Genomic DNA, 22,709 nt, shown 5'->3' on the forward strand with positions numbered 1-22,709 from the left:
TATAACATGTATATCTCACGGATAATTGTCAACATAGAGTAATATAACAAGTGCAATATGCAAGTATGTAGGAATCAATGCACAGTTCACACGAGTGTTTGCTTCTTGAGATGGAGAGAAATAGGTGAACTGACTCAACATAAAAGTAAAAAAGAATGGTCCTTCAAAGAGGAAAGCATCGATTACTATATTTGTGCTAGAGCTTTTATTTTGAAAACATGAAACAATTTTGTCAACGGTAGTAATAAAGCATATGAGTTATGTAAATTATATCCTACAAGTTGCAAGCCTCATGCATAGTATACTAATAGTGCCCGCACTTTGTCCTAATTAGCTTGGACTACCGGATCATTGCAATACACATGTTTTAACCAAGTGTCACAATGGGGTACCTCCATGCCGCCTGTACAAAGGTCTAAGGAGAAAGCTCGCATTTTGGATTTCTCGCTTTTGATTATTCTCAACTTAGACATCCATACCGGGACAACATGGACAACAGATAATGGACTCCTCTTTAATGCATAAGCATGTGGCAACAATTATTATTCTCATATGAGATTGAGGATATATGTCCAAAACTGAAACTTCCACCATGAATCATGGCTTTAGTTAGCGGCCCAATGTTCTTCTCTAACAAAATGCATGCTCCAACCATTAAGGTGGTAGATCTCTCTTACTTCAGACAAGACGGACATGCATAGCAACTCACATGATATTCAACAAAGAGTATTTGATGGCGTCCCCAGAAGCATGGTTATCGCACAACAAGCAACTTAATAAGAGATAAAGTGCATAAGTACATATTCAATACCACAATAGTTTTTAAGCTATTTGTCCCATGAGCTATATATTGCAAAGGTGAATGGTGGAATTTTAAAGGTAGCACTCAAGCAATTTACTTTGGAATGGCGGATAAATACCATGTAGTAGGTAGGTATGGTGGACACGAATGGCATAGTTGTTGGCTCAAGGATTTTGGATGCATGAGAAGTATTCCCTCTCGATACAAGGTTTAGGCTAGCAAGGTTATTTTAAACAAACTCAAGGATGAACGGTGCAGCAAAACTCACATAAAAGACATATTGTAAACATTATAAGACTCTACACCGTCTTCCTTGTTGTTTAAAACTCAAAACTAGATATTATCTAGACTCTAGAGAAACCAAATATGCAAACCAAATTAGCAAGCTCTAAGTGTTTCTTCATTAATGGGTGCAAAGTATATGATGCAAGAGCTTAAACATGAGCACAACAATTGCCAAGTATCAAATTATCCAAGACATTTTAGAGTTACTACATGTAGCATTTTCCAATTCCAACCATATAACAATTTAACGAAGAAGAAACTTCGCCATGAATACTATGAGTAGAGCCTAAGGACATACTTGTCCATATGCTACATCGGAGCGTGTCTCTCTCCCACAAAGTGAATGCTAGGATCAATTTTATTCAAACAAAACAAAAACAAAAACAAACCGACGCTCCAAGCAAAGTGCATAAGATGTGACGGAATAAAAATATAGTTTCGGGGAGGAACCTCGATAATGTTGTCGATGAAGAAGGGGATGCCTTGGGCATCCCCAAGCTTAGACGCTTGAGTCTTCTTAGAATATGCAGGGGTGAACCACCGGGGAATCCCCAAGCTTAGAGCTTTCACTCTCCTTGATCATATTGCATCATACTCCTCTCTTGATCCTTGAAAACTTCCTCCACACCAAACTCGAAACAACTCATTAGAGGGTTAGTGCACAATAAAAATTAACATGTTCAGAGGTGACACAATCATTCTTAACACTTCTGGACATTGCATAAAGCTACTGGAAATTAATGGATCAAAGAAATTCATCCAACATAGCAAAAGAGGCAATGCGAAATAAAAGGCAGAATCTGTCAAAACAGAACAGTCCGTAAAGATGGATTTTATTAGGGCACCATACTTGCTCAAATGAAAATGCCCAAATTGAATGAAAGTTGCGTACATATCTGAGGATCACTAACGTAAATTGGCTTAATTTTCTGAGTTACCTACAGAGAATTAGACCCAGATTCGTGACAGAAAAGAAATCTGTTTCTGCGCAGTAATCCAAATCTAGTATTTACTTTACTATCAAAGACTTTACTTGGCACAACAAAACTTAAAACTAAGATAAGGAGAGTTTGCTACAGTAGTAAATAACTTCCAAGACTCAAATATAAAACAAAAATATTGTAGTAAAAACATGGGTTGTCTCCCGTAAGCGCTTTTCTTTAACGCCTTTCAGCTAGGCGCAGAAAGTGTATATCAAGTAACATCAAAAGATGAAGCATCAACATCATAATTTATTCTAATAATAGAATCATAAGGTAACTTCATTCTCTTTCTAGGGAAGTTTTCCATACCTTTCTTGAGAGGAAATTGATATTTAATATTACCTTCCTTCATATCAATAGTAGCACCGACGGTTCGAAGAAAAGGTCTTCCCAATATAATGGGACAAGATGCATTGCATTCAATATCCAAGACAACAAAATCAATGGGGACAAGGTTATTGTTAACCATAATATGAACATTATCAATTCTCCCCAAAGGTTTCTTTTTAGCATTATCAACGAGATTAACATCCAAATAACAATTTTTCAATGGTGGCAAGTCAAGCATATCATAGACTTTTTTAGGCATAACGAAACACTTGCACCAAGATCACATAAAGCATTACAATCAAAATCTTTGACCCTCATTTTAATGATGGGCTCCCAACCATCCTCTAGCTTTCTAGGAATAGAAGTTTCAAGTTTTAGTTTCTCTTCTCTAGCTTTTATGAGAGCATTTGTAATATGTTTTGTGAAAGCCAAGTTTACAGCGCTAGCATTGGGACTCTTAGCAAGTTTTTGTAAGAATTTATAACTTCAGAGATGTGGCAATCATCAAAATCTAAATCATTACAATCTAAAGCAATGGGATTATCATCCCCAAGGTTGGAAAAAATTTCAGCAGTTTTATCACAGAGCAGTTTCAGCGAGTTTTAGCAGTTTCGAGTAATTTTGCGCGCTTTGCACTAGGAGTAGAAACATTGCTAACACCAATTATTTTACCATTGATAGTAGGAGGTGCAGCAACATGTGAATCATTAGCATTGCTAGTGGTGGTAATATTCCAAACTTTAGCTACATTTTTCTCTTTAGCTAGTTTTTCATTTTCTTCTCTATCCCACCTAGCACGCAGTTCAACCATTAATCTTATATTCTCATTAATTCTAACTTGGATGGCATTTGCTGTAGTAACAATTTTATTTTCAATATCCCTATTAGGCATAACTTTCGATTTCAAGAGATCAACATCAGAGGCAAGACTATCAACCTTAGAAGCAAGAATATCGATTTTATTGAGCTTTTCCTCAACAGATTTGTTAAAGGCAGTTTGTGTACTAATAAATTCTTTAAGAATAGCTTCAAGTCCAGGGGTGTATTCCTATTATTGTTGTAAGAATTCCCATAAGAATTAGCATAACCGTTACCATTATTATAAGGATATGGCCTATAGTTATTACTAGAATTGTTCCGATAAGCATTGTTGTTGAAATTATTATTTTTAATGAAGTTTACATCAACATGTTCTTCTTGGGCAACCAATGAAGCTAACGGAACATTATTAGGATCAACATTAGTCCTATCATTCACAAGCATAGACATAATAGCATCAACCTTATCATTCAAGGAAGAGGATTCTTCAAATCGAATTTACCTTCTTACCTTGTGGAGCTCTTTCCGTGTGCCATTCAGAGTAATTAACCATCATATTATCAAGGAGCTTTGTTGCTTCACCAAGAGTGATGGACATAAAGGTACCTCCAGCAGCTGAATCCAATAAATTCCGCGAAGAAAAATTTAGTCCCGCATAGAAGGTTTGGATGATCATCCAAGTAGTCGAGTCCATGGGTTGGGCAATTTTTAACCAAAGATTTCATTCTTTCCCAAGCTTGAGCAACATGTTCATTATCCAATTGTTTAAAATTCATTATGCTACTCCTCAAAGATATAATTTTAGCAGGGGGATAATATCTACCAATAAAAGCATCCTTGCATTTAGTCTAGGAATCAATACTATTCTTAGGCGAGAGATAGCAACCAATCTTTAGCTCTTCCTCTTAATGAGAAAGGAAACAATTTTAATTTTATAATGTCACCATCTACATCTTTATACTTTTGCATTTCACATAGTTCAACAAAATTATTGAGATGGGCAGCAACATCATCGTAACTAACACTAGAAAATTGCTCTCGCATAACAAGATTCAAGAAAGCGGGTTTAATTTCAAAGAATTCCGCTGTAGTAGCAGGTGGAGCAATAGGTGTGCATAGGAAATCATTATTATTTGTGCTAGTGAAGTCACACAACTTAGTATTTTCAGGGGTGGCCATTTTAGCAGTAGTAAATAAAGCAAACTAGATAAAGTAAATGCAAGTATACTAATTTTTTTGTGTTTTTAATATAGCAAACAAGACAGTAAATAAAGTAAAGCTAGCAACTAATTTTTTTGTGTTTTGATATAATGCAGCAAACAAAGTAGTAAATAAAATAAAGCAAGACAAAAACAAAGTAAAGAGGTTGGGAAGTGGAGACTCCCTTGCGGCGTGTCTTGATCTCCCGACAACGGCGCCGGAAAATATGCTTGATGGCGTGTAATTCACACGTTCGTTGGGAACCCCAAGAGGAAGGTATGATGCGCACAGCAGCAAGTTTTCCCTCGTAAAGAAACCAAGGTTTATCGAACCAGGAGGAGCCAAGAAGCACGTTGAAGGTTGATGGCGGCGGGATGTAGTGCGGCGCAACACCAGGGATTCCGGCGCCAACGTGGAACCTGCACAACACAACCAAAGTACTTTGCCCCAACGAAACAGTGAGGTTGTCAATCTCATCGGCTTGTTGTAACAAAGGATTAACCGTATTGTGTGGAAGATGATTGTTTGCAGATAAAACAATAAAACAAGTATTGCAGCAGATTTGTATTTCAGTATTAAAGAATGGACCGGGGTCCACAGTTCACTAGAGGTGTCTCTCCCATAAGATAAAAGCATGTTGGGTGAACAAATTACAGTCGGGCAATTGACAAATAGAGAGGGCATAACAATGCACATACATGTCATGATAAGTACAGGGAGATTTAATTGGGCATTACGACAAAGTACATAGACCGCCATCCAACTGCATCTATGCCTAAAAGTCCGCCTTCAGAGTTATCATCCGAACCCCTTCCAGTATTAAGTTGCAAAGCAACGGACAATTGCATTAAGTATGGTGCGTAATGTAATCAACAACTACATCCTAGGACATAGCATCAATGTTTTATCCCTAGTGGCAACAGCACAACACAACCTTAGAACTTTCTGTCACTGTCCCAGGTATCAATGTAGGCATGAACCCACTATCGAGCATAAATACTCCCTCTTGGAGTTAAGAGCAAAACCTTGGCCAGAGCCTCTACTAATAATGAAGACCATGCAAGATCATAAACAACACATAGGTAATAACTTGATAATTAACATAACATGGTATTCTCTATCCATCGGATCCCGACAAACACAACATATAGTATTACAGATAGATGATCTTGATCATGTTAGGCAGCTCACAAGATCCAACAATGAAGCACAATGAGGAGAAGACAACCATCTAGCTACCGCTATGGACCCATAGTCCAGGGGTGAACTACTCACTCATCACTCCGGAGGCGACCATGGGGGTGAAGAGTCCTCCGGGAGATGAATCCCCTCTCGGCAGGGTGCCGGAGGAGATCTCCGGAATCCCCCGAGATGGGATTGGCGGCGGCGGCGTCTCCGGAAGGTTTTCCGTATCGTGGTTCTTCGTATCGGGGTTTTCGCGACGGAGGCTTTAAGTAGGCGGAAGGGCAACGTGGGGGGCCACACGAGGGCCCCACACCATAGGTCGGCGCGGCCGAGCCTCGGGCCGCGCCGCCCTATGGTGGCGGCCCCTCGTGGCCCCACTTCGACTCCTCTTCGGTCTTCTGGAAGCTTCGTGGCAAAATAGGACCCAGGGTTTTGATTTCGTCCAATTCCGAGAATATTTCATTACTAGGATTTCTGAAACCAAAAACCGCAGAAAACGGCAACTGGCTCTTCGGCATCTTGTTAATAGGTTAGTTCTAGAAAATGCACGAATATGACATAAAGTGTGCATAAAACATGTAGGTATCATCAATAATGTGGCATGGAACATAAGAAATTATCGATACGTCGGAGGCGTATCAGTCGCCACCGCTTCCACGTGCCTCGCCCCGTCGCTGCCCGCGTGCGCTATATAGAGCGACGAGTGCGGGCGCAACCACACGTCTCCACCGCCTCCGCTCATTTATCTCCAGCATGCCTCCACGTCGTCGAGGGGCGTCCGGTTTCCGTGGCGTTCGAGTGCGTCCGAGCGGTAGGTTCACCGCCGAGATACGCGCCGCCGGCTTCCGCCTCACCCTCGGCACGTACAACACGCCGGAGGCTGGCGGCGCGTGCTTACGACGCGGCGGCGTGGCGCTTTCGGCGGCCGGGCGAGACATGAACTTCCCGGATGTTGAATCGCTAGAGGAGGCGGAGTTCCTCGCGCCGCCGCCGTGCCTCGTCGACGACGAGGACCGTCGCCGGCACCGCCGGTGCAGCGCAGGATCGCCATCGCCGAGCGCGATGACCGGCTGATGCGCCGTGGAGGGCGCAGCTTCCCCAACGATGCCGACAACACCGACGCGTTCTTTGCTAACCTTAGGGCACAACGCAGGTCCGACAGGCGCCACCGTCGGGCCGTCGCCGCCTTCGAGCTCGAGAACTCGAATACAACTTGGACCGAAAACGACCCTCGGTGGGAGGACATTTGGACGGAGACAACCTCCGACGACGAGTAGAGACTAGACTAGTAATTTATCTATTTTATTGTAATTTCAATAAAGTCGTTGTCGGTTCTATTAGTTTAAATTTAGTTTATAAAGTCGATGTCGGTTGGTTTTGTTCAATAAAGTGGTTGACACGAAATTTATTACGATTGAACTGAAATTAAAGTACGAGCTCAACTGAAAATTAAGATACATGGCCGGATTCGAATGTTGGAGCCATTCAATCATAGTCGTGCCTAGCCCTATAATACTCGCCACTGTAGTCATCATAGTCGCCGACGTCATCGTCGCTAGCATCGGGGTCGCGGTTGTCCAACCTCGGTGGGTGAGCATGCGTGGGCTGGGATTGAGGGTAGCGCGAGCGGGGGCCACGATAGGCCGGGACGCTCGGAGAGTCCGGCCGCGCCACCACATCCGACGGCCGGCCTCGTTGAAGTTCGAAGGAGGCGGGCCGTCCTCCTCGTACTCGGCAACCGCCCTCTCACGCCGATTGATGAAGAAGCTGTCCCAAGTCGGGCTGTAGTCGGGATGCCACTGGGGATTCCTCCGCTGCTCAGGCGTGAGCTCGAAATAGTAGTGGTTCGTGATGGCCATCTCGCGTGGCACACCAAGAGGGATAGGAGGGACCGGTATGCCTCCGACGCTCGGCAACCAGCCCGGTCGGGACGCGGTAGCCGGGCGGGCAGGGGTAGTTCGAGGCGCAAAGCGCCTCCGCCTCCCGGGGTGTTAGACATACGATGGAAGCCATGGGAGAGAGTGATGAGGTTTGCGAGATATGAGTCCAAGCCTACATATATATAGTGGAAAAATGGCGGGAATGCGGGAAGAAAATAGGCGGGAACGAAGTGGCGCGTGAAACTTTCATCCCGGGTGGAGGCTCAAACCGCGACAAAAGACTGGGGGAGGCTTATCTAGGAGGGCCTTTTGTCACGGTTGGTGGCTGCAACCGCGACTAAAGCTCGTCGGCAGGATAAGGATGTGTCGGTAACCTTTTGTCACGGTTGGTGGCTGCAACCGCGACTAAAGGTGTCGGCAGGATAAGGACGCGTGGGTGGATGCACAGCTCGATGAGATAAAGCATGTAGCGCACGACGGCCTGTCGAAGGAATAAGACAAAGTAGAAGCGGTGCCGTTCCTATGAAAAATTTCCATGCAAGCCCGTGAAAGACTTCGTCTCCTCTAACAGTGTTGGGGAAAGGGTTCTCATTATTACATAAATGTAGAGATTGTCTTGGGAACTATATATGAAGAATACATTATTACATCGCCATCTAGTGTTGTGATCTTCTACGCCGTAGCCATGGAGAATCTTCATCATTTAGTAAGATGCTTGGGTCAATTTTCACCGTGAAGGGCGGAATTTCTTTAAACTTATTATAATCTTCTCGACATGTCCGTCTTGTCATCCACTCCCACGATGTTTCTTTTCCCCGAAAGAACTATGTGGCGCTTTGGCTCCTCGGTTGATGTATTCTTTTGTTGATTTCTTTTTCTTGATTTGCTAGACATGTCCTTCACGTAGAAAACTTGAGCCACCTCGCTGGCTAGGACAAAAGGCTCGTCCAGTGTACGCAAGATTGTTGGGATCCACTCGTTATCATACCGTATTTATCGTCAATATGTATAGCGCTGAGCTTCACCCATTTGCACCGAAACAAAGGGACCTTAAAAGTGGGACCATAGTCAAGTTCCCATATCTCCTCTATGTATCCATAATATGTGGTGGTCTGCCCATTCTCGTCTTTTGCATCGAAGCGGACACCGTTGTTTTGGTTGGTGCTCTTTTTATCTTGGTCGATCGTGTAAAATGTATTCCCATTTATCTCGTACCCTTGGAATGTACATATGTTTGAAGATGGTAACTCGGCCAACAAGTACAGCTGCTCCACAACAGATGGGTCATTCATGAGATGTCTTTGCAACCAACTGCTGAAGGTATTCATGTGTTGACGTGTAATCAAGGACTCGGGCTGGCCCGGGTTTATTTCTCGTAAAACATTCTTATGTTTCTCGATGTACGGAGCCACCAAGCTGGAATTGTATAGAACTCGTGTAGTGTGCTTGATTGAAAGAAATCTTGTCCCTCCACACCGTTGCTTTCCTTCCTAGTGTGCCTTTTCCAGTCAGCCTCCCCTCATACCGAGATTCAGGAACACCAATCGGCTTAAGGTCGGGAAGAAAGTCAACACAAAACTCAATGACCTCCTCAGTTCCGTAGCCCTTTGAGATACTTCCTTCCGGCCTAGCTCGGTTATGAACATATTTCTTTAAGACTCCCATGAACCTCTCGAAGGGGAACATATTGTGTAGAAATACATGACCGAGAATTCTAATCTCTTCAACTAGGTGAACGAGGAGGTGCGTCATAATATTGAAGAAGGATGGTGGGAACAACAACTCGAAGCTGACAAGACATTGGACCACATCTTCCTGTAATCCTGACAAAGTTTCTGATCAATTACCTTCCGAGAAATTGCGTTGAGGAATGCACATATCTTCACAATGGCTAGTCGAACATTTTCCGGTAGAAGTCCCCTCAATGCAATCGGAAGCAATTGTGTCATAAGCACGTGACAGTCATGGGACTTCAGGTTCGGAATTTTTTCTCCTTCATATTTACTATCCCCTTTATATTCGACGAGAAACCGGACGGAACCTTGATACCGAATAGGGCTTCAAAAAAGATCTCCTTCTCATGTTTGGTAAGAGCGTAATCGGCAGTGCCCTACAAACCGCCCTGGATGATTGCCGTTTCGTCCTTTATGAAGTTCCCTGGTCCTCCCGTGCTTCGGTGTATCTTTTGTCTTTCCATACACGCCCGTAAAACCTAGAATATTCACACAAAGATTCTTGGTCAGGTGCATCACGTCGATTGCGGAGCGGACTTCCGGGACTTTCCAATATTCTAGCTCCCAAAAAATAGATTTATTCTTCCACATGGGCGCGTGTCCGTCATCGTCTTTCGGAACAGTGTCGATCTGCCTGGACCCTTTCCAAAGATAACATTTAAATCCTTGACCATGTCAAATATATCAGCACCACTACGGGGGACGAGCTTCGGACGGCGGTCCGCCTCGCCATCGAAATGCTTGCCTTTTTTCCTTAAGGGATGCTTGCGCGGAAGGAAACGACGATTGAACGGGTACACAACTTTTCTGCTTCTTCCCAAATATTTACTTTCAGTCTCATCTAAACAGTGTGTGCATGAATTGTATCCTTTGTTTGTCTGTCCTGAAATGTTATTGAGAGCAGGCCAATCATTGATGGTTACGAATAGCAACGCTCGTAGGTCAAATTCTTGCTCCGTGTGCTCATCCCACACACGTACACCTGGTTTGGCCCACAACTCCAAAAGTTCATCGACTAATGGCCTTAGGTACACATCAATGTCGTTGCCCGGTTGCTTTGGGCCTTGGATAAGCACTCGGCATCATAATGAACTTCCGCTTCATGCACAACCAAGGAGGAAGGTTGTAGATACATAGAGTCACGGGCCAGGTGTTGTGACTGCAGCTCTGCTCCCCAAAAGGATTCATGTCATCTGTACTTAGACCAAAGTATAAGTTCCTTGCCTCACCTGCAAAATCCGGGAACTCTCTCCCGATGTTTCTCCACTGCCGACCATCAGCGGGGTGCCTCAACATCGCGTCTTTCTTACGTTCTTCCATGTGCCATCGCAACAACTTGGCATGCTCTTTGTTTCTGAACAAACGTTTCAACCGTGATATTATTGGAGCATACCACATCACCTTCGCAGGAACCCTCTTCCTGGGTGGCTCGCCCTCAACATCACCAGCGTCATCTTTTCTGATCTTATACCGCAATGCACCACATATCGGACATTTATTCAAATTCTCGTACTTCTCACCGCGGTAGAGGATACGATCATTAATGCATGCATGTATCTTCCGCACATCTAATCCTAGAGGGCGAGACAAGCTTCTTTGCTTCATATGTACCGACGGGCAATTCATTATTTCTTGGAAACAGCTTCTTTAATATTATCATCAATTTCTCAAATCCCGAGTCAGTCACACCGACCTCTGCCTTCCATTTCAGCAATTCCAATATGCTACCCAGCTTTCTATGCCCATCTTCACAACCCGGGTACAACAATTTGTGGTGGTCCTCTAACATCTTGTCGAACCGCAACCTCTCCTTATCCGTGCCACGATCTCTTCTTGCATCGAAATGGCCCGACGAAGATCATCATCAACGGGATCATCCGATGCATGTTCTTCACCTCCTTCTTCTTCATTGTCGTCCATTGCGGTATCAAAGCATTCAGAGAACATAGATCGGTACTTGGTCATCATTATCTTCTTCCTCATCGCCGTCTTCCATCATAACCCCTTCTTCTCCGTGCTTGGTCCAAACATTATAGCTGGACATGAATCCAAACCGAAGCGGTGGCTCTTAATGTCTCTTGAGCAAGAGTAATCCTTCTCGTTCTTACATTTTAGACATGGACAGCACATAAAACCTTGCTTCGACTTGTTGGCCTCGGCCACAAGCAGGAAAGAATTCACGCCCTCTCTGAAAGCGGGAGCACATCGGTTACCGTACATCCATGGATGACTCATCCGCATCATAAGTACAATTATATATGTATCGGATGCAATCACCTTGCTAAAATTAGTATTGTACGGACTATGCATATATATATATAGTCGAGAAAATAGTTGCTAACCTTTTAGGATCAAAAAGAGGAGAAATTTTATCAAATAAAACCAAGTGGCATCCCTCTCACAAGCATTCCATCAAACACCTCTTGTGCACATGTAGAAAAAATGAGCTAGCATACACCTCCACCTTCACCACCAAGGAAAAAATGAGGTGGGGGTGGCTGGCTGCTTCTATATATATAGGCATGGCCCTTTTGTCGCGGGCCGTATTACGACCCGCGACAAAAGGGGTGCCGACAGAGGCGCCAGCCCTCGGACCCCTTTTGTCGCGGGTCGTAATACGGCCCGCGACAAAGGGCGCGACAAAGGCCCTGCCCGCTCCACATGGTTTCGGGGCGACGTGGCCAGGCCATTTGTCGCGGGTGCAGGCGCGCCCGCGACAAAAGGCTCCCACGGAAGTCCTGTTTTCCACTAGTGGGGGGAGATTTTGAGCGACGTGGCGGTGGGGTTCGTGCGTCGAGTCACCGACAGATCGGGCCCTTCCCCGCTTTTCACTCGGGGGGCCGGGGATGGCGTGGGTTCGCCGGATGGATGAAGGGCCAAATCCGGACGAAAACGAGGAACCGGGGGCGCGACTGGGCCGAATTTCACCGTCCGGATAGGAAAAACGTCGCTCGGGGGCCTCGTCGGGGGGACGAATGGAGATGCTCTTAGAGATCGACCCAGCTACCTCTGGACGACGTTCCGTTTCATCAGTAGAAAAAATGTCCCAGACTAACCTAATCTTAGCTGAATGTGTAGAATTTGGAAAAGTTTGACGTACGCCTCAAAACAGGGGAATGAGAATGACAAAAAAGTCATGTCATGAAACGAAACCAGGTATACATTGGTATCTCATCGGAGACTGAAAATAAGGCGAGTACGTGGTAAAAAAACCTTTCCATTCAACAAAGGGTTGTCCAGATTCGTCGCCTTAACTGCCTTTTGAACTCCTTCATACTGTATTTTTTTTGAAGTAACTTCATACTGTATACTGTATATATATGCTACTGCCCCCGGCCCGTTTCAAACCTTGATTAACATGATTCTGTTTGTGATTGGGTGGATAGAATTTGGAAATTTTTTACGCACGACCATCAAGGAAATGGAAATGGTATGGTCAAAAAAGTCATGCCATGAAACAAAACCAGATATACATCGACATCACCGTGGAGATTTAAAATACAGCTAGTCAGTGCGTGATAAAGCCAATCAATTCAAAGGGTAGTCCGTCCAGGTTCATGGCCTTAATTATTATCCTTTAAACTCGTTCATATATGCATCTTTTGAAAACTGAAAAAAAAGCTACTTACCAAATAATTAATATCCCCCCTCCGTCCATAAAAGTATGTCTCAACTTAGTCTAAGTTTGCATGCATCTACACACTAAAATTAATCTATATAAATGCATATTTTGAAAAAGTTAAAACATCTTTAATTTTTTGGATGGAGGAAGTATTTGAGATTTAACGAGTCGGTTTTGCTAATTCTTCAGCCGTCATTGAAAATTTCATAGTTCCCCATCGACAATAGTACCATTGATTCGACATTGATGTTCATGCCAGATTCCGTAATCTTTTGAATTCTTAGAAACAATATTTTTGCACTAGATAAAGAAATTATTTACAACACAATGAACATACAGTTTACATAAATTAACAAGTTTGTGAAGTCGAGTGAGAATGACAATATAGATTTTTTGCACTAGATGAACAAGTTATGATAAACAACTTATCAAAAGAAACATTAGAGTAAATATCTTTTACTCCCTCAAATTAGTTATCACATCTTTGGTCATAATTGGTCTAGATATGCATGTACCTAGTCACGTTTCAGTGTGTAGGTTCGTTATTTTGAAATAAAAATTGTGACTACTAATTTAGAACGGAGAAACTAATAACATGAATGAATTTGTAAAATTGACTAAATTTTTTGATGAGAACGTAGGAATTTTTTTTGCAAATAATTTCCTAATTTTACATAAGCTCATACCAGGCAATTTAAACACTTCTCTAAGACCCGAGTGCATCTCAGGATGTTTAAGCTACTCCTAGCAAACCACCGGAAAAAACAAACGCAAAACCTAAACCGACAACAACCTACGAGCTGAAAATCCGCGCTGTAACCACGTCACGGCAAGAAAAGCTATGTGCCCCCCGGTATATATCCCCCAAACCAAACTCTCAACTCAAGAACCCAAACCCACATTCTCCCTCCCTTCCTCGCTCCCAATTCCGGGGGTTCTCGCGACAATGGCGGGCTCCTGGCGGGCCGCAGCGCTGGCGGCGGCGATGGTCGGCTGGGTCGTGAGCAGCTGCGTGGTCGGGTTCCCGGTGGAGGATTTGGTGACGCGGATGCCGGGGCAGCCAGCGGTGGGGTTCAGGCAGTTCGCCGGGTACGTGGACGTCGACGACAAGGCCGGCCGGAGCCTCTTCTACTACTTCACCGAGGCGCAGGACGGCGCCGCCGGCAAGCCGCTCACCCTCTGGCTCAACGGAGGTCCGTACCTACTGTCTACTGCTGCTTCTTATCTACTCTTCAGCGTGCTCTGTTCCTGGACTGTCTCGTTCGTGTTTCTTTGACAAGTTTGTTGGACAGCGTTGGTTTTTGGGAAGTCTTTCTTGTTTTATTTTGTTTTGTTTCAAGTGGTGTTTTTCTCACTGTTTGCATCCGGATTTTCTTGCTAGATTCCGGAGACAAGAGTCGCATGCAGTGCTGTCTGATAGAAAATTGCGTCTTCCATCCCATGTGCATGGTTGATTAGCTCTCGAATTTAGCGGTTGGGAATTAGGATGCTGCAGGAGCTGATCTGTTACTTTCTTGAATCTGATGCATTTTATCTTACACACTTTTTTTAAAGGAGTATTTCCTCGGTCCACAAAAGTAAGTCACAACTTTGTCAAAATATGTCTACATCTAGACGTGTTCTAATGCATGTAAATTTAGACCAAGTTGCGACATTCTTTTGTGTACGGTATATCTTATGTATAGCCATGTGATAATTTATCTGGATTTTTTTGGGAGATGAAATCTGGATTTTGTTGGTTGATACTTGGTACAGTACTACCTTTTGAGTTCTTTTTTTTCCATGTTTGGATCCCTAGAAGTTGTAAACTTATTTGAGATCCCTAAACAGTCGTAAACATATTGTGCTGTTGGAATTGTCGTGGCTAATAATAGCAGTATTCCATCAGTGACCTGACTGGGCCTGTGAGGTTAATCTGCCATCACGTACTTGGAAGTTTTCTCATGCTCCACCATTATTTCCCCTTATCTTCTGTACTTCGTTCCACGTTCAACGCATGTTCATCCAGCAGGGGTCCTATGATGGTAGCCAGTGTTTCCTGAACTGGAAACACAGACAACTTCCTCCTATTCGTCAGGCGTCATCTGCCCCACACCTGCCAAGAAAAAAAAAACTTTAAATAAATCAATTTGTAAGTGGAAGCATGGTATCTCTGAGGTCGCCATGTTCCCCTGGAGCCTTGCTTCAGTGGGCTTTGTGTGTTGTGGTCCTTGGTTTTAAAAACATGCGAGGCATCGTTTGGTTTCATTCCATGCCCATACCCAGAAAAGAATGCTTCTTTGATGTAACAGTACCTAGCTAGTAACTACACTATGTTTTGCATAAAGATCTGGGTGCTACATAAGGAAATGCGATTGCTAACTTTGGGTTGCTGCTAAATTTCACTCATAATAATAGTCAAATTTCATCTGTTCTTCAGGTCCTGGTTGTTCCTCGGTCGGAGGCGGCGCTTTCACGGAGCTCGGCCCATTTTATCCAAGAGGAGATGGTAGAGGCCTTCGATTAAACAAGAAGTCATGGAATAAAGGTTGAGCTTTTGACTACTGTCTCTCCCATCTGAAATGTTTCACTGAAAGAGAAGGGTACATCATACTAACTCACAGCGTGTTGCTTTTTCTTTGTAACTTTGCAGTGTCCAATCTTCTATTTATTGAGTCACCCGCTGGAGTTGGATGGTCCTACTCCAACACTTCATCAGACTACAATACCGGAGATAAACGGACAGGTAAATTGCCACTATCTTGTGCAAAAGACAGGACACTGGTTAGCCTGAACATGTCAATTTAACTATATGTTTCTTCAACCATGCAGCTAATGACATGTACAAATTTCTGTTGGGATGGTATAAGAAGTTCCCTGAGTACAGATCAAGAAGCTTATTTCTTTCTGGAGAGAGCTATGCAGGTTAGAAAATATTTTTAAGTTCTACTAACAAATTCATGTTTGAATCACCACTCTTCTATGGTGAGTGAATTTGTGTTAATAATAATGCAGGGCATTACATACCGCAACTCGCTGATGTTCTTCTTGCGCACAACGAGAAATCAAAGGGTTTTAAGTTCAATATCAAGGGAGTGGCAGTAAGTAGTCAACCATATACTTATAGTCTCTTGAATCTACTCTGTTCTACTTGCTGTTTATTAACTCGGAGATTATCTTGTGTAGATCGGGAATCCTCTACTCAAACTTGACAGGGATGTTCCTGCAACGTATGAGTATTTCTGGTCTCATGGTATGATATCCGATGAAATATTTCTTGCCATAAACAAGGATTGTGACTTTGAGGATTATACCTTTGGCGACTCCCACAACGAGAGCAAGTCGTGCAATCAGGCCACTGCAGCGGCGAATGCTATAGTTGGGGATTATGTCAACAATTATGATGTTATCCTCGACGTTTGTTACCCATCAATTGTGATGCAGGAGCTACGGTTGCGCAAATATGTATGCTTGCTCCTCGTGGTACATGACAATTTCCTTCAGAATCTTTGATTCCTTTCGCATGACTAGTCTTTTGCACAACTTAGGTGACCAAAATCAGCATAGGAGTGGACGTTTGCATGTCATATGAAAGATTCTTCTACTTCAATCTTCCAGAAGTACAGCATGCTCTCCATGCTAACAGAACACACCTACCTTATGGCTGGAGCATGTGCAGTGAGTAAGTGCTTCTATTGATACTTCTGCCTTCTATTTTAGATTGGTTGGTTCAGTAAATATTGTGCAATAAGAAGAGAGAGAGTTGGAGTTGGTCATCTTGCAACTGAAACTCACAAGGATAATTAACATCATGTGCCAGTGTGCTGAATTACACCAGTAAGGATGGCAACATCGACATCTTGCCTTTACTCCAGAGAATCGTGGAACACAAGATACCAGTTTGGGTATTCAGGTATGTAACGTTTTCATATGCATTTCAGATAATTTGGTTCATCAATTTGTGATTTATTATGATATGGTCAATTAACGTACAGTGGCGATCAAGACTCCGTGGTGCCCCTCTTGGGATCCCGAACCCTTCTGCGAGAGCTAGCTCATAAAATGGGGTTGCGTGTGACAGTTCCGTACAGTACTTGGTTTCACAAAGGCCAGGTATACTTCTATGCTATGAACACAAGCTGAATTACGCTTGTCAAATAATCTGATACAGAAGCATGAACGCAAACCTTTGAAACGTTATCTGATCAATGGAACATATGTTGCCTTTTATTTTCCAGGTTGGAGGCTGGGTAACAGAGTATGGCAATATGCTGACCTTTGCAACAGTGCGGGGCGCGTCTCACATGGTGCCATTTGCACAGCCAGACAGAGCGCTCGGACTATTTGGATCCTTTGTGCTTGGACAGAGGCTCCCAAACACGACCCATCCACCCATTGGAGGGTAATCTACAAAAGCAGCTCAAGATAGAAAAAAAAAGCTTAGGATTTGTCAGTCAGTAGATACGATCTCAAGGAATGTATTTCAATGGTCAATAAGTTCTTAAATTTTTCAAAACAAAAAAATAGGAAAGAAATGCTAGCAAGTATGTTCTTTATGTTATTTTATCTGGGATATCAGATTGCGCTCCTGGAAAGTCTGGAACAGAGCAATGTGTACAAGTAATTATGTCAGTGTACTTAGCTTGGCAGACACCTTGCAATTTGCAATTCTGTCTAAATTATTCCGTCAGTCCACGACAAATGAATGCTAAAAGGTTCATTATATTTTCAGTTAAGTGACATGATTCTTCTTGTACTTCATTTAAATTATCGTTGCTAATTGAATGCTGGTATGCAGTGAATCTTCTTGAAAAAATAAAACCATTCAACCCCTTTATCCATGTGTTCTTTTACTTAAGACAATGCGACAAACTTTTACTAAAGTTACCTTCTCATATGCTGTGCTGACTGCTGAGCTCGACTACTGGGAGTGCCAGTCGGCAGGGGGCAGTTCCTTACCTTAATGAGAGTTGTTTTCTGAACAAATTCTGCTCGATCAGTGTACAAGAACAAAAGGTCCAGAAAGTAGAACTTGCACCAAGAATAAAGTATTCAGGTTAATCTGCATCGGAAGGCATAAAGAATGCATCGCAATGGTAGTTTAGAGACCTGGAAAAAGCACGCATCAACATGGGAGCTTCCCCAGTTGGAGGCTGGGTGTCTCTTTCCTCCACAAGGGCCAAAAGCTAACAGTAAACATATTTTTCTTGGGCAGTCCCAAACTGTTGTCATGAAGTGAATCTGGACGGTAGCAAAGAGGTGGCAGGTGACCCCCATCGACACCTTTTGAATTGACAATGTTAATTTGGATGGAAACAAGAGTGTATCTTCATTTGGACCGGCGCACTGAGAACAAACAAAGCAATACCCGTGGACTCGTATGTTGTACATTTTGTGTGAGTCTCTCTAGCCTAACTGGAATTCCCCTGTCTTTATCAATGCCCTCATGTTGAATGAAAAGATGAACCATGAATCCCCAGCCCACTAGCAAGAAGATTACAGTGCTATACTAATATTCCTATGTAAAAAAAACTGTTGTATACTAGGTATACAGTAACTCTGTATTTTTATATGACTGTTCAATCTTGCCAGCCAACAGAGTGACTACAAGCAGGGTCAAAGCAATGAGGGGCATTAATAATTGGGAAAGTTTCTTCATTTCTTTACCCATCAACAGCGACGAAGAGTTGCATTGGATCATCGAGAATATGGAATTCTTCACAGACCAAGGATCTGAGCTGCTTAGCTTACAAAATAGCTGCTTATCACATAACCATGCATAGAAAGTCGTATGTGAGAATGGAGAAAAGAACACTAAGACATCTTCTCATGGTGGCTCTACCAATTTCTTTCTTGAGATGGATGTTACAAGCAACATCGTAATCCAATCCTAGGACGGAAATCATCAGTTCATAACCATACGTCTGGTTAGCATTTGAAGCTTTGATTAAAATAGTCAACTGGTCAGCGCCTTCATCAAGTTGCATTCAAGTAAAATTATTTCCTGCTACTGTCTATGGGCCTAATAATCCTGTTCGCTGTCTCCCTTAGTGTTTGTCTGTTCATTTATTGGTCGACATGAGGTGCTTCGCTTTGGACTGCCAATTTACCTGCTTTATGTACCATAAAAATACCTCCTGGTTCCTGTTTGTGATGTCCATATGTTCTGTCAGGTGGCACTGGATTCAGTGCAGACTATAGAAATTCAACAAACATTCAAAAGCATAAAAAGGGAGCACAATTTTACCTTCAGTTTAGATGCCTTTTTAGCTTCAAAGTAGATGACCCAGGTAAACAATGCCCATTCCTTCCGGTTGCAATTTTCTGGCATCCCAGCTCATCCCTTACACTTTCGACTGAAAGATATGACTGGGATACCTTAGGCAGATATTAACAAATTTCTAATGCCTCTGCTTTTACCGCATATTTCAGAAACACTTGGTGTGATTCATTCGTCAAACAATCAGATGGGACCAAGCATGTGCAGTACAATTGTTGAAGTCACTTCAGAGCAGAGCCTCAAACTGAAGAACCAGTGTCATTCTCACCCAAGTGGTGCTTCGTTTTGCAGCATATTGGTCACAGAAATATTCAAGGCCACAAATCTCCACATTGACCAGAATTCCTTACTTTCTGTGATAAAAAATAATTTTCTCATGTGAACCATGATTATCCTCAAGAGAATTTGATTGCGGCAATACAGGACTTCTTCACACCAACTCTTTGTCAAGAAAACTTCAGTGCTAACTTGACTCATAATATTGGTACGCATGGCCATATTCAGATTCTGAATTGCCCATATCCTTGAGCAGCCGATCTAAAATCCAAAGATTTCGTCTCCTCAAATAACGTGGGATGCTCCCTTGGTAAAAGGCATGAGCTCTTCCCTTCACATCAACCCAGCTGCACCCAGGTGTCTTCACCATACCAAGTTCCTTCATCCTTGATCTCAATCCTGCAACACCATCAAGCTGACCGACTGCATCATAAATTCCACAGAGAGTGATATAATTACTAGCATTGCCTTGTTCTAACTCAAACAGCCTATAGGCTACGATTTCTCCAACATCGACATTAGTATGCATGGCGCAAGCGGAGAGTAGGGCTCCCCATACACTAGCACAAGGTTCCATAGGCATCTTCTTTATAAACCTGATAGCTTCTTCAATAGCTCCAGCACGTCCCAAGAGATCAACCATACACGCATAGTGCTCAGCAGTGGGCTCTACACCATGAAACCTACTCATTGAGTTAAAGATCATCCGGCCATCAGTCACTAGCCCTGAGTGGCTGCAACTCGAAAGAACTGACGTGAAGGTAATGCAATTTGGCTTCACCCTCTCAGACAACATCTTTTTGTAGACTCCCAATGCCTCTTTTCCCTTGCCATGAACACCAAAGCAAGATATCAGCGTTGACCAGCTCACCACATTCCTCTCCTGCATGCCTGCAAACACCGCTCGCGCCGCGTCCACGTGCCCACACTTTGCATACATGTCGATCAGCGCGTTCCCAATTGGGACATCCGAATCGAATGCAAGGCATCGGACCATCCTGCCATGTACTTCTCTCCCCTTCATCAGCTCCCCTTCCTTCCCACAGATACTCAGCACGCTCGGCACAGCCCGCAGATCTCTCACCATGTTCACCGCCTCCACTTGAGCTCTCCTGAAGAGCTCCAGGGTTTCCGTGGCCATCCCGGCCCTTGCATAAGCGGTAACCATGCAATTCCACACAACAGAGTCTCTCTCTGGCATCTCGTCAAACACCCTCACGGCACTGACTAGGAGACCAGCCTTAGCATACATGTCTAGAAGTGCACTGGTGACAACAACATTGGCAAGAAAACCTAGCTGGATGGCAAATCCGTGGAGCGCGGCACCAAGATGCTGGTCCTGGAGCTCGGCGCACGCCCGGAGCGCCGCAGGGACAGCATAGCAATCAGGGCGGAACCCGGAGGCGAGGAGGCCAGAGAGAATCTCAAGAGCTAACCGGGGTGGGGAAGCGGCAAGGAGGATGTTGTACGCGTGCATTGACGGAGAAGGCATCGCGTCGAACACCTTGCGGCCGCACGGGAGCGCAGCGCAGCGACAATAGAGTAGGACCAGGTCAGTCTCGAGGGTGGCCTGAGGGAGGTGGCCACCAACGAGAGCCTGTGCGTGGAGCTGCGCGCCGGTGGGTAGTGCCTTGGCGGCCGCGCAGCGACGAAGGAGGCCGGAGAGACGACCAGCGGTGGGCGGCGGCATTTTGGAGGCCGCCGTTGTTTTAGCTGTATACTGCACAGGCCTGTAGACTGCTTCGACTGAGCTGCCCTGGCGAGCAGAGTCGTGCTGGGCTTCCGTGCGCCCGGTTTTACAATTTCCTTTCCTTTTTCGGTTTTCATGTAGTATCACTCTGTTCACAATTTAATCCGTTTTATTCTCTCAAATAAATTAAGCCGTTTTAGCAGAGGTAGAAGTTTCCAAATTATTTCACAAAAGAGCAAACATATTCAATCAGATATAGTTGCTTGTAATTCCTTTTTTAATAAAATCATATGTAAGCATTCGACATTGCGCTAAGCCGGGTGTTGGATCGGAGCAATTTAGGTATGTTTGGTTGCTCGTAGACTTTTCTTCTTTTCACCTATCAAGGACTAGTTTGAGCATGTGTAGATTAGGCCGCGTCATGGGTCATGTTTATTGTCGGCATTGCAGGATGTGGTGGTTTCATACCCAGTGTTCGGTTGGTGACGGTACCAACAAACTACACAAATAAAGTTAATTTAATAGAGCATGAATGGATCAAAGAGGAAGTTCACCAATAGTGAATAAGAGGGGTTCATTAAACAAACAGACATCACATCTTCTTCTTATATTCTTCTTTGGATCCTTGTGGTACCCTGTTCCCACTCCATTCTTTTACACTTGCTAGATTCATTGTCATGTGCGTCAATATCATGATCATGGTCAATATCATAAACCATCACATTAGCGTCATTCGAACCACAAACTCATCAATGCCAAACCAACCAGAGAACCAGGCCCGGGCCCGCAGGAGTGCGGCCCGTGCGGCCGCACAGGGCCCCAAATTTTTGGGGGCCCAAAATTTCAAAATTAGTCTTTCATATAGAGTATATTTAATTGCTCCAGAAGGTAATCACATAAATGATTCTACTCAGTTGGTGTTTCCGTTAAAGGTGTCCTTCTGTATGTGTAGGAGGTTGCTAGTTTGAATCCCTCATCTATACCCGTTTGTTTTAGTTTCTACGTACGGCTCTTTTCTTTTTTGATTGATGTGATTCATTTTATTCGCACTGAAAAAACTCAAACAAGTTGTATATATAAATCACACGATAACTACTTTTTTTAATTAAATTTCTATTTCATCTTAGCTGCGATTTTTAACTTCTCATATACAAATTAAATAATTAGTTACTATGATTTTAATTTAAGGAGATCTCATGAGGATAATTCCTATGATGGGATTTTATATCTTTGTGATTCTAAAAGTATTTCCCTACTTTCTAAAATCCAAACAATTTAAATGCATCAAAACCATGATGGGATTCTATACCCGTTTGTTTTAGTTTCTACGTACGGCTCTTTTCTTTTTTGATTGATGTGATTCATTTTATTCGCACTGAAAAAACTCAAACAAGTTGTATATATAAATCACACGATAACTACTTTTTTAATTAAATTTCTATTTCATCTTAGCTGCGATTTTTAACTTCTCATATACAAATTAAATAATTCGTTACTTTGATTTTAATTTAAGGAGATCTCATGAGGATAATTCCTATGATGGGATTTTATATCTTTGTGATTCTAAAAGTATTTCCCTACTTTCTAAAATCCAAACAATTTAAATGCATCAAAACCATGATACACTAAGTTTTTTGTTGGACCA

At 43.3% G+C, this 22,709-nt stretch overlaps 2 protein-coding genes across 2 annotated transcripts; one reads left to right on the forward strand and one right to left on the reverse strand.

Moving 5' to 3' along the window:
- Nucleotides 1–13,748: 13,748 nt before the first annotated feature.
- On the forward strand, nucleotides 13,749–17,269 carry LOC124699682 (serine carboxypeptidase-like 42). Its single transcript, XM_047231944.1, has 10 exons — nucleotides 13,749–14,032; nucleotides 15,259–15,366; nucleotides 15,472–15,564; nucleotides 15,651–15,743; nucleotides 15,834–15,919; nucleotides 16,005–16,283; nucleotides 16,367–16,500; nucleotides 16,639–16,731; nucleotides 16,814–16,931; nucleotides 17,057–17,269. Exons 1-10 carry the CDS (start codon nucleotides 13,786–13,788, stop codon nucleotides 17,222–17,224), a joined length of 1,419 nt encoding a protein of 472 aa, XP_047087900.1. The 5' UTR covers nucleotides 13,749–13,785; the 3' UTR covers nucleotides 17,225–17,269.
- A 2,292-nt stretch (nucleotides 17,270–19,561) lies between these two features.
- Nucleotides 19,562–20,866, reverse strand: LOC124696682 (pentatricopeptide repeat-containing protein At3g12770-like). The gene has a single exon (XM_047229373.1). It carries the CDS (start codon nucleotides 20,864–20,866, stop codon nucleotides 19,562–19,564), a length of 1,305 nt encoding a protein of 434 aa, XP_047085329.1.
- Nucleotides 20,867–22,709: the final 1,843 nt, after the last annotated feature.

This window comes from Lolium rigidum, chromosome 3 (genome assembly GCF_022539505.1).
Source record: "Lolium rigidum isolate FL_2022 chromosome 3, APGP_CSIRO_Lrig_0.1, whole genome shotgun sequence".
In the NCBI taxonomy this organism is placed as follows: Eukaryota; Viridiplantae; Streptophyta; class Magnoliopsida; order Poales; family Poaceae; genus Lolium; species Lolium rigidum.

What these genes read in the sequence shown, in the direction of transcription:
- LOC124699682 (XM_047231944.1), top strand. Translation starts at nt 13,786, where the DNA reads ATGGCGGGCTCCTGGCGGGCCGCAGCGCTGGCGGCGGCGATGGTCGGC. An exon ending in TACCGGAGATAAACGGACAG is followed by an intron (nt 15,565 to 15,650) that starts GTAAATTGCCAC and finishes TCAACCATGCAG; the next exon opens with CTAATGACATGTACAAATTT. An exon ending in CTTGGTTTCACAAAGGCCAG is followed by an intron (nt 16,932 to 17,056) that starts GTATACTTCTAT and finishes TTTATTTTCCAG; the next exon opens with GTTGGAGGCTGGGTAACAGA.
- LOC124696682 (XM_047229373.1), bottom strand. Translation starts at nt 20,866, where the DNA reads ATGCCTTCTCCGTCAATGCACGCGTACAACATCCTCCTTGCCGCTTCC.